Here is a 12,126-nt window from a genome sequence, read left to right as displayed (position 1 = left end):
GGGTGTGTAGAAGCTCAACTTCGATATTGCTTGCTTTGAAGAAAGATTCTGAAGTTATTTTTGTAGTGTAGACACAGCCTGAGAGTACCACTTACCTCATTCATTTTTGGATCATCTGGTCCTTGAGCATCTTTTGTCTGCTTAATGTTTTCCACCATTTTTCTGATAAATGCATGACTATTATTTTCATTTTTAGCCATCAATATTTCCAGTATGAACCACAGGCACCTAATGTACAATAAGAAACTGTCAAAGAAACCTTGCAAGACCTGTTTAAGAATACAATTTACTTTAACATGAAGCATGCACTGATATGTTTGGCTTTTGGGACTGAATCTGTCTTCAAATTTTCTCACGATACTGAAAAGAAATAACCCAACTTCAAAAACAGGAAAAAATGCATTACTGATATTGAATGGTCCACAAAAGCCTTACACCAAGGAGTTAAACAACCAATATGAGCTAGGAATTGTTAGTATTTCTCAAACTAATGGAAAAATATAATTACTTCATAAATATGTATGGGATAGTTTACCATGGTATCTGTAACTTAAAAAATATAAAGGAATTATTTCCAAAAGTGACAAATTAGATCTTAGGCCATGTCTACACTTTAAAGCTTACAGCTGTGCCACTGTAGGGTCACTTGTGCAGCCCTGTTAGGTTGATAGGAGAAAAGATCTCTTGTAAACATCATAAAACCAGCACAATAAGCAGCTGACACAGTGTTGTGCATGCAAGCACTTACGCTGCAAAATTTATATCCCTTGAGGTTTCTCTTCCACATCAACAAATGACAAAAGATTTACCAGTACAAGTACCAACACAACTACGACCTTAGAAATCCACAGGAAAAAAAGAACACGAAGAAAATAATCTTACTCTTTAATGTCCTTAAGTTGTTCAATATCCTGGACTTTCACATAATCTGGATCATGTGCCAGAAGGTGGATAGTATATGGAACAACGTATTCTGGTAGAAGTGACAATAATTTTTCTGAAAGTATATAACAGAGTAATAAAAAAAGAATAGTTGTGCTAGAAATCTGTGTATTAGTTCAGGGTCCCCCCCGCCTTTAAAATAAAAATTGAAGAGCACCACATAAAGTCAACGTGTATGAACAGAAAGGCTAGCGCTGATGTGGGGAACATAAAGAACAGTTATTCACCCTGCAGTAACTGTGGGTATGTCTATACTTCCTGTGGGTGCAACATGCCGCAATCAATCCGCCAGAGTTCGATTCTACCACGTCAGCAAAGACACAGCAAAATTGATCTCTCTGGGCTCAGATGTGAACCCTGGTACTCTGCGCTGCAACATGAAGTTAGGCCCATTAGTACAAGCCTGAAGAGACCTTATTTACACCGGGGTACAAAGTCAATCCTGATACTTCGATTCTAGCTATGCTAATGGCGTGGCTAGAATTGCACAGCTGATATTGACTTTGATCCCTAGTGTAGACCAGGCCTGTAGTTCTTTGAAATATTATAGTTTAAATGGATCCTGCCATAAGTGCACTTGTGACTCATGCTCACAAGAACTGATTTTTTTTTTTTTTTTTTGTTAAACAATATCTGTCATGGTTCCACATGTGCTTTGTGCCTCCCTTGTTCTCCTGTATGAGGGCATAAAGGCCAGGACTGCCATGATCCTCCTCAAGTTCTCTTGGAGTTCCATCCTCATGTTAATGAGAACTCTAAAAAATAGAGACAAAATGGGGAAGTTGTAGTACCCAAACTATGCAGCTTCTTCTCTCCTGGTGCTGAGTGTGGATTGAGAAGGAGACTACTAAGGCGATGGATTAGTTTAGGGTGAATTCTGAGATCATCTTCAGGATGAACTTAGGATATTGTCTCCTCACCACTTTGTTCCTGTTGAAAGGCATTTAAGGTGACCCAAATGTAAAGGCTTGGAGTTCAGTGACTCTCCATGCCTAAGTAATGGCCACAAGACAGACATCCTGATAGCTGATAGGTTGAATATTTCAACAGCAGCTCAGAAGCAGGCTCCAAAACACTTCGGAAGGATCAGACTAAGGCCCCACATAAAAATTGTGTGTCTGACTGGAGATATATGAGAAGTATGAAGAAGGCTCTTATGCAATTTAGATCCCACAGGACATGGAGAGCATGACTGAATTGGAGTGTGACCACTCAGGAATCCATGGCTGACCCTTGACAGTTGCAGAGTTAGTGGCGGCACGTACCAGAACTTGAAGGCATCCTGGTGAAAAGGAGATGACTGAACATGTCCTCGTTAATTATGTAGTGCCTCACCAATGTGATACTCATTACGATTTGAACTATAGAACTGCAGAGAACGGGGTATAAGCTATAGAGGCTCATCTAACTACCCTCAACTCCAGGATGTCCACATGTCATTGCAAATCATCCCGAGACATGGGCCTTGCATTTGAAGGTGGTTCAAGTAAGTGTCCAGACTGGCAGCTATGAGAAAAGAGTTAGCAAGCTTGGTGGGACAGTGGAAGCTGAGGACTCCAGGTCTCTCAATGGCACTACTGATTACATGCCTGGGAGGGGAAAGGTCTCTGGTTGATGACATGGAGAATAATGTTTGCCTAATGAAGGCTTAGAGGAGAATTCCACTAGGCATGGCATCAATGTACAACATATTCTTTTCTCTGTCCTACATGTGACAGTCATCTTGGAGCCAGCAATGGACTTGGTTTTGTAGGAGTCTGATGCCCTCAAGCTGGCATCAATACGGAGGCCAGCAGAGTAGTCTGCCACACTGCATCCTGCTCCTTTATGGCATTCCATAATAGCATGTGGGGCTTAGAGAACTTTTCTCTGAAAGCTTGACTGCCTCTGTTGTACGGGAGCTCAGGGAGTTCCTTCTTGAGCTTCTGCTTTTGTATTCATGTCTCCTTTCAGTTGCTGACTTCAACAAGTGAGATATTACTGCCAGATTTAGAGTTAAAAACCAAGGTCACTTTGATTCTGGTGTTAGATCTTTCCTTGGTGCCTCTGCTTCATAGTAGTCCTACGCACCTGGAAGCTAATCGTGTAACAAGCAATAGCCAATATGGATATGACTAGAACAAATCATGCCAAACCCATCTTATTTTCTTCTTTCACACGATAACTGGCTTAGCGGATGGCAGAAAGTAGTAAATGTGACGCATATTGATGTTAAAAGATTTTTGACACAGTCCCATATGACATTCTAATAATAAAACGAGGCAACACAGTGTGGATGAAATAACTTTGTGGAAGAGAGCATTGTGCCTGGTACAAGACTGAAGGCCTGAACTAGAAGCTGTGAACCTAAGCCAAATCACATATTAAAGCAGTGCCCTTCTAAACTCATGTATTAGACACTGAATCTGTAAATATTCAACTCTCTTGCCGGGGGATTAATCCATGGTAGGATGGACAAGACTTGAAGTCCACAAGTTTAAATCCACTGTTTAAGAAGTCCTGATACAGATGGGGTCTGATCAAGTAAGTTTGAGCCATACAGCTGGTGATCTGTTCACATGAGTAAAAACAGGCCTAAAGATTTGTGGAAGATTTCAAAGACTTATAGCTTGATTTCAGACCATCAGATTAGACATTCACAAAGGTTTCGTTTCGCTGCCTTGAGGGTAAGAGGTAACTCAAACATGGTGGTGGCTGTTCAACCTTTTATGCTGTTGTACAGAAGCATGAGGTGGTAGGGGGCGCCTAGTAACTTTGAGTGTTGAGTGGCAGAGATATGGACCAAACAAGACTCTATAGTTGACTGTGATATTGATTTACACACTTGTATATTTTTAAAAATTGAGAATTTAGAAAAGGCAAGGCAAGATAATGATTAGCTACAATCTTATTTTAATATTTTCCTCTGACATTACAGATACACATTTTCAACTTTAACAAATACTAGGCTTAGAATTTCTCCGGGTTCCTAAAGTTATACTGTAAAAACATTTCAAAAATTGCTCTGGTACAGGAACCCATTTATTAATAAATTACCACCCTGAGACTAGCACATTCCCAAGATTACAGTGAACACAATACCCAAGCCAAATCCTAGGCCAAGCCAAAACCACTTGGCTTGACCCTGGACAAGTGAAGAACCAAATGACAAATTCTTTAAAAGGGTGTTTTATTTATTTTAACCAAACCTAAAATTATCTAAGTCCTTAAAATTTCCAAAGAGGTACAAAATATTACTCAGGCCATTTTCATGTGGATTCATTTAATTCTGATTAAATTAGGCAGAGTGGGCAAAATAGGAATAAAAATGGAAAACTAGGTGCGGCCTTAATTAGCGTCTCTCCGTAATGATTCATAAAACTCATTGATGTCTAAATGGCCACTGTGTACACAGGAAAGCACCAGTCACTGTAAATCTCTGAATGCTAGAGAGTCTAATGACCTAAAGAAATGGGTCTTACCCACAAAAACTCATGACCTAATAAATGTGTTAGTCTCTAAGGTCCTACATGACTGCTTGTTATTTGCTAGACACTGCAGCTGTAGGCCACATATAGAATTAGGAGAGAGGTTTCAGAACACCCCTGCAGGAAGGCCAAACAAATATAACACAACATTCTTGTAAACGATTCATCTTGTTTCCTATTAATTACTGACCCTTTCTTCACAGTGCTGTCACATAGATAAATACATGTTATATCTTGAAATTTAATTTACAGTCTGAGTCAAACACTTACACAATTCTCAACAGAAAGTCTGTAAAACTTAATTTTATAACAGTATACCCTACTTTTAGCAGTTTGTGTTACACAAAATTCATTGTAAATCTGTACAGTCTTTCATTAACTGAGGAACTTAAAAGAAATTTACTACAAATTAAGATCTTTATTTATTGAAATACTCAGCAAAATCACTATTGTTACAGCATAGTTAAGGTATGCATACAAGCTAGCAGATATGCATTTGCATTTACTGAAAATTACTTATATTTTATTTCTTACCACTCACTGCTGCATGCTGTTTCAGATATTCTCTTCTCACATTTATGTTTTTGACAAGGCACTGCCTAGCATGCGCTCTTCTTTCCTTCACCGGGTCTTTTGCACACAGTGCACAAATGGCCATATATTCCAATGGAAGCCGTAGTCTAGAAAGACCTTTGTGGAGCTTCTGAGCAAATATTTGTCTAACTTGGTAACACTCATCCTGTAAAATATATACATAAAAATGGAGCATTTTTACATGCAATACAGACTCTTAGAAGTTATCCACAAAAATTACTGGTGCTTATTAAAGCAAAAAAATCAGTAACCTTGCAACCATAAAAAATTCTTCCTTTTTAATAGGAAAGGAAGATCACCCCCCCAACTAGAAACCTAGTAGACTACACCTGAGCATATCCTGAAGGACAGAAAATCCCTAATGGGACAAGAGGAATATTGAAGTTTAGCCTTGAAGCCTTTTTAAGGTTCATGTTGGAAGCATTTGCCTAATCTTCAACACCTGATCATCCCCGTTGATCTCAGTGGGACTGCTTGCAAACAAATAAGCATATTTAAGTTCTTTGCTGAATTAGGACCTACATAAGTAGTTCTACTGGTGTTAACCCTTTATTGATGGTTAACACAAAAATGTGAAAATGTAAAATGATAAAATCAAAACAGATTTTCAATAGTACATTGAGAAACACCTGATATAAACGCACTCCCTCTCTCTCTGCCTAACTTCAGCTTTTCCACCTCTGCTGTTTAATCAAGAGATGTCAATGAAAGTTTATAAAAATATCTTTATAATGGAAAAAGATATTCTCTCTTCAGCCTTGGTTCCTGAAAAATCATTATAGCATATCCTAGCTTCAATGATCAGAGGTAAAAAATGAAAAATCATACATTATCTGTTAAACAGTGCAAAATTAATTCAATGAGACAACAAAAAGCGTGCAATCAGTGCAAATGCAAACAGCACGCCAGTAATTTGAAAAATTTGTTATAACGGTGGTGTCTAATATACAGAATGTGGCAAATGAAGCTCAGGAGAGCTGTACATATGTGCCCCCTGCCCCCCATCCTCGGTGGGACAAGCGCAAGATGGCAGCAGCAAAGGCGGCTCTCTGAGCTGTGAACTCCTCTGGCCCTGTGCGATGGAGGAGGTATAGCTCCAGACCCGGGGATCAAATCTTCTTTTGGACACCACTGCATTATAACATGACACAGTTTCAAAAACATTACCACAACCAGAACAGGAGCACAGTGACTGTCTGAAATACTGCTAAATGAAACACCATACATCAAAAACTAAACCAGAACAGGGAGAGGATGAGGATCTTACCACTTTCAGTGTATTTCCTGAAAATTAATTTGTGAAACATCACTGAACTGTGGCTCTTTTAAGCAAGGCATCCTGACTTGCAGCCAAAATCAACTGATGACACTAGGCACAGGATGAGAATAAAGAGGTATGGGATGGAATGTCTTAACGTTGACAAATGGGCTCTAATACCAAAGGGCTATTCTAAATGTAAAAAAGCCTGAATTGGAATACAAAGAACTGACATACAAGTATAATCTTATTCTACCTAGGCATATGGATTGCTGTTCCACTGAGCATCCTTAGTAATACCTCCTGGAGTCACAAAAGTCACTAAATTATTTAGCTGCTCTAGCACCAGATACAGAAAGAAAGGTTTCCCTCAAAGGGCAGATTTTCCATGATGAATTAGACTTGGAACGTGGATATAGACGTATCTCTCAGAACTGGAAGGCACCTTGAGAGGTCATTGAGTCCAGTTCCCTGCACTCATAGCAGGCCCTATCAACATCCCTCAGATTTTCGTTTTAAATCTAACCTGCCTCAGAATCTTGAACTCACAGCCCTGGGTTTACAAGGCCAGTGCTCTAACCCAGCAGTTCTCAACCTTTTCCAGACAGGGACCCATTTGGACAAATCAAGACGACTTGGTGACCCAAGTCAAAATAAAAGCGAGGGTGGGGGGGAGGAAAGCAGTGCCATAACTAGCCTATTCTGCACCTGAGGCAAGAATATAAAATTGTACCCACTCATGTTTATATATTCATAATAAATATTTCAGAGAAAAGGGGAAATATATTAATAAAATAATAACTCTACATTTACTATAGTCAGTCAGAGTTGTGGTGGTGGAAAGACACTCATACCCAAACTGCTCCGCACCCCCCTGCTTAAACCCCACAATCAGGGACTGGAGGGGGCTAGGGGAGTCACACTCAGGGGCTGAAGGGGACTAAGGGTGTCTCACTCAGGGGGGCTAGGAGTCACCCACAGGCTGGAGGGAGCTAGGGGATGCACAGGGACCTCTGAGGTTGGAAGCCAACTGGGACATGGAGCTCTGGCTGGCACTGTTACTCGCGCAGATGTAGGGGGAACCCCAACCCCCGACTGCTGGAAGCTGGCTGGGGCAGAGCCCTGGCCAGCAGAGCTAGCCGTGGAACCCCAGCTAGGGCCAGAGGGGAGACCCAGACCCCCCGTGGATGGAAGCTGGCTGGGGCCAGGCAGTGGGGACCCCTGACCCCCACAGCTGGATGCTGGCTGGGGCAGAGCCAGCCACGGGAACTCCAACTAGGTGAGACCCCCCCCCAACCCCCCTAGCTGGAAGTGCCAGCTGCGGACACCATGCTGGGGTCTGAGGGAACCCCATCTTCTTCAGAGGCTGGAAGTCAGGGAGCTCATCTGCTCTGCCCTCTTTCCCAATCTTGGACTCTGGCCCTCACTTTACCTGAGCTGGGTGCTGCTCCTCAGGTATGCAGTTCTCTGCGCTGAAGCTGAAATGGTTCTTAATGTAATTGATTGGCTCAACTGCCTGATAGCTGTTAATCCAATTAAGAAGATGAGAACCGCATCAGGGTGTGAATGGCTTCTTCATAGCCACCCTTTTGAAATGTAATCACGACCCATAGGTTGGGAAACCCTGCTCTAACCAGCAAGCTATCCTGCCTATTCAGAAGTTCTAGAAGTGCGTCTAGCATGTTCTCCTCAGGGATCTGGAGCACGCCTATCATCCTCCTTAGTAAGTCTTGAAACTGCCTTTAAGTCATCAGCTGGTGGAAACTGGGACTGGTAAGACCACTGTGGGGATGACGACACCACTACCGGAGCTGTTGGTTCTCTTGAATACAATTCCTCCTCTTCCTCCATTAGTTCCTGTGGAGGTTCAGGCTCATCTCTGAGAGAGTAAGGTTTTCTGGACTCATAAAAAAGACAATACAGACTTTGTGTATAATGTGTCTGGGGTCCCATAAGCCTCAACAAGGCCAGTGCATGCAGTCACAAAGAAATTGAGGTAGTCTTCAGGGGTCACCACTGATATTGATTTGCATGATTGAACAGAGATGGTGTCCAAGAGGCTCTAGATCCTCTGCTTTGTCTAATCTTGTGTCATATACTCTTCCACTAACATCTGATATGTAAGAGAAAAAAGGCAGCTTCTGACTCCATTTGCAATTCCGTCAGCATCAAGGGAATCATTATGCCCCTGCTACACAGATGGCTGGTGAACAATTCTTCCTTACTTGTATTCAGTAGATAAACAGTGTTGAGACCTCCCTTGTCATGATCAGTTCTGACACAATTAAGGATTCGGGATCCAAAAGGACAGCAATGACTTTAGGAATAGCATAACTATCCTCCAACTCCTTTCTTTCCACAAGACTGGCAGTCTTGGGCTTGCACCAGTCTTCAACACTGGTGTCTCCTTACTATGGAGTGATGGTACTATTGGTGTGGGAGGCTCCTACAACCAGCAAATTTTTAGGCATGCCTGCTTTTCAAAGTCAGGAGACTGGAACCATACTCTTATAAGTTCCTGACTTTTTGGATGAGGACCTGGAGAGGAACTTCTCATTTCTTGTGCCTTGTTTCTTCTCTTTCATGCCACTGTTTGCAGAAGTTCTTATTACCTCTGACCTCACTGGCCTAAGAGTGCTTGGAAGATTTCTCCTCAGTGCTTCTGTCCAACGTATGGGTGGATGGGTGGGAGGGTGCCTCATGCCAGGCCAAAGTCAGAGCACAATTTATTAAGAATTTCCAAAGCCTATACTCATGGACTTGACAGGCTCAGCTTGGGAAGGATTGATTAACAGTGCACTTCAAGGGGTTGAGAGCTCCCTTGAGGCATCTGACATGGTTGCTGCTGACTGGAAGGACCAGAAGGTGGAAAATGCAGTTTTGAAAAAGACAGTTTATGTATCTTCTGTAACTGTTGTTCTTGGAGATGTGTTGCTCAAGTCCATTCCCAGAGTGGTGTATGTGTGCTGTGTGCACTGAAGGATTTTTCCCCTCAGCAATATCTTTGTAATAATGACAAGGATAGAAAAGCGTATAGGAGGGGTGTGCCCCACGCTATGGAGAATCAATCTCCCATCAATTGTTTTTGCCCCTGCAAGCCCAGGAGCAGTAATTGAGGCATTTTGTATTGGTCTCTGTAGCAAGTAAGTCAATAGTGGGAAATCCCCATTGTGGAATATGGTACAAAAAGTGTCTTCCCATCTCCCATTTGTGGTCTTGGTGAAAACACCTGCAGAGGATGTCTGCAATAGAGTTCGGTTTTCCTGCGAGATAGGTCACAGAAATGTAAGCCTGGTTGTGTATGCACCAGTCCCAAAGGAACATTGCTTCCTTCCACAGCTGGTGCAACTGGGCACCATCCCATCGGCTGATATAGTACATGCAGACTATGCCGTTTGTGAATATTTTGATGGATTTATGCTGAACCATTGGTAGGAAGTGTTGGCAAGCTTCACTGACTGCCCTAAGTTCTAGGATATTTATGTGTAACTGCTTCTCTTCTGACATCCATAAACTTTGGATGGAATGTTGGGTCACTTGGGGTTCCCATCCTCTGAGAGGCATCTGTTGCAACTCAAAACAGTGCATTGGGTTGTTGGAAGCGAATGCCTGTTGCTATGTTGGTTGACTGTAGTCACCATTGGAGGGTGGACTGGATGGTAGGAGGCATACTCTGCCCCTTGTTCATAGGATTTTTAGATGATATGTAAACTATATGTAGCCAGGCCTATAAGGGTCACATGCGTATTTTATGACAAATGTCCTGGCAGATGTGTCCTAAAAGAGCCACTGTTGTGCCATGATTTATGGGCTTTGTATGACTGTTGTAGTGAGTTGTGTTAATGTCGTGACTTGTGTTATTGTTGTGACTCGGGATGGTGAAAGCCTTCCCATGGCTCTGACCTGTGTCTAAACAGGCCCCTATAAAATCCAACTGTTGAGAGGGATGCAGTTTAGACTTTTGAAAGTTAATTTGGAATCAGAGCTTGATGAGGAACTTAAGCGTATCATAAGTAGGCACAGCTGACTGGTCGAGTGATAATGCTACTATTAGAAAATTGTCCTGGTATGGAAATATTTTGTTTTCCCATTTGCATAGATGTGTTGCTGCTACTGTAAAGATTTTCATGAAAGCCTTAGGTGCTGACATGAACCTGAAAGGGAGGATGCAATATTGATAACGTTTGTGACCCAGAATGAGTTGTAGGAATTTGTAATGCGCTGGATGTATGGGTATGTGAAAGTAGGCATCTTGTAAGTCAAGGGACAACAGTCAATCTCCTTTTTGTAGTAATGTTATCACTGTACCCAAAGTTATTATTTTGAAGTGTTCATGCTTGATACATCTGATGAGTCAACGTAGATCCAGAATCTGTTTCCAAACCCTGGTTTCCTTTGGAGTGAGAAAATATCTAGAGTAAAAGCCCTTGCCCTTATACTTGTCAGACACTTTTTCTATTGCTCCTACGTGCCATAAGTTGGCGTTTTTGTGCTCTAATAAGATCTTGTGTGAAGGATCCCTAAAGATGGATTGTGCAGGTGGGGAGATTGGATCAGGGCCTGGAGATGAAAGGGATGCAACCGCCATTGTGGATAGTTTGCAAAGTGTCTGTATGACGATACAGGATTGCAGTCTGGGGAGAAAGGTAAGAGACTGCAATGGTAACATTGGTACTCTGAAGGCTGCTGGCAAGGGAAATCTGTCAAGCCCTCAACCAGTATCTCAAAATGATTGTTGGGAGGATGAAGATTACAACATGGCCACAGCAGGAACAGATGGTCTTTGCCTCTTCCTTTGGTCGAAGGGGCATGACAGTTGATAGGGAGACAGGTATCCTAGAATCACAGAATACTAGGACTGGAAGGGACCTTGAAAGGCCATCGAGTCCAGCCCCCTACCCCAATGGCAGGACCAAGTACTGTCTCAACCATCCCTGATAGACTTCTATCTAACCTGTTCTTAAATATCTCCAGCAATGGACATTCCACAACCTCCCGTGGCAATTTATTCCCATGTTTGACCACCCTGACAGTTAGGAACTTTTTCCTAACGTCCAACCTAAACTTCCCTTGCTGCAGTTTAAGTCCATTGCCTCTTGTTCTATCCTCAGAGGCCAAGAAAAACAAGTTTTCTCCCTCCTCCTCATGACACCTTTTTAGATAGCTGAAAACCGCTATCATGTCTCCCCTTAATCTTCGCTTTTCTAAACTAAACAAGCCCAATTCTTTCAGCCTTTCTTCATAGGTCACATTCTCTAGACCTTCAATCATTCTTGTCGCTCTTTTCTGGACCCTCTCTAATTTCTCCACATCTTTCTTGAACTGCAGTGCCCAGAACTGGACACAATACTCCAGCTGAGGCCTAACCAGCGCAGAGTAGAGCAGAAGAATGACTTCTCGTGTCTTGTTCACAACATACCTGTTAATGCATCTCAGAATCACGTTTGCTTTTTTTGCAACAGCATCACACTGTTGACTCATATTTAGCTTGTGGTCCACTATGATCCCTAGATCCCTTTCTGCTGTGGTCATTCCTAGACAGTCTCTCCCCATTCTATATATGTGTGAAACTGATTGTTCCTTCCCAAATGGAGCACTTTGCATTTGTCCTTAATAAACTTCATCCTGTTTACCTCAGACCATTTCTCCAATTTATCCAGATCATTTTGAATTATGACCCTATCCTCCAAAGCTGTTGCAACCCCTCCCAACTTGGTATCATCTGCAAACTTAAAAAGTGTATTTTCTATGCCAATATCTAAATCGTTGAAGAAGATATTGAACAGAACCCGTCCTAACACAGGCCCCTGCGGAACCCCACTTGTTATACCTTTCCAGCAGGATTGAGAACCATTAAGAACTACT

General features: G+C 42.1%; 1 protein-coding gene across 3 annotated transcripts in view; it reads right to left on the bottom strand.

Moving 5' to 3' along the window:
- The window catches only part of PDS5B (PDS5 cohesin associated factor B), a 312,170-nt gene that overhangs the window by 66,337 nt on the left and 233,707 nt on the right, over positions 1–12,126 (bottom strand). For all 3 annotated transcript variants that reach the window (XM_074986372.1, XM_074986368.1, XM_074986369.1), the window contains exons 25-27: positions 4,944–5,148; positions 883–997; positions 96–228 (exon numbers count right to left, since the gene is read on the bottom strand). In XM_074986372.1, the coding sequence (XP_074842473.1) occupies positions 96–228; positions 883–997; positions 4,944–5,148 (453 nt within the window). The remainder of the gene's footprint in view (positions 1–95; positions 229–882; positions 998–4,943; positions 5,149–12,126) is intronic.

The sequence above is a fragment of the Carettochelys insculpta genome, chromosome 1 (assembly GCF_033958435.1).
Source record: "Carettochelys insculpta isolate YL-2023 chromosome 1, ASM3395843v1, whole genome shotgun sequence".
Classification (NCBI taxonomy): domain Eukaryota; kingdom Metazoa; phylum Chordata; order Testudines; family Carettochelyidae; genus Carettochelys; species Carettochelys insculpta.
The sequence above is the reverse complement of the archived record's forward strand: the minus strand, read 5'-3'. Positions and strand labels throughout refer to the sequence as shown.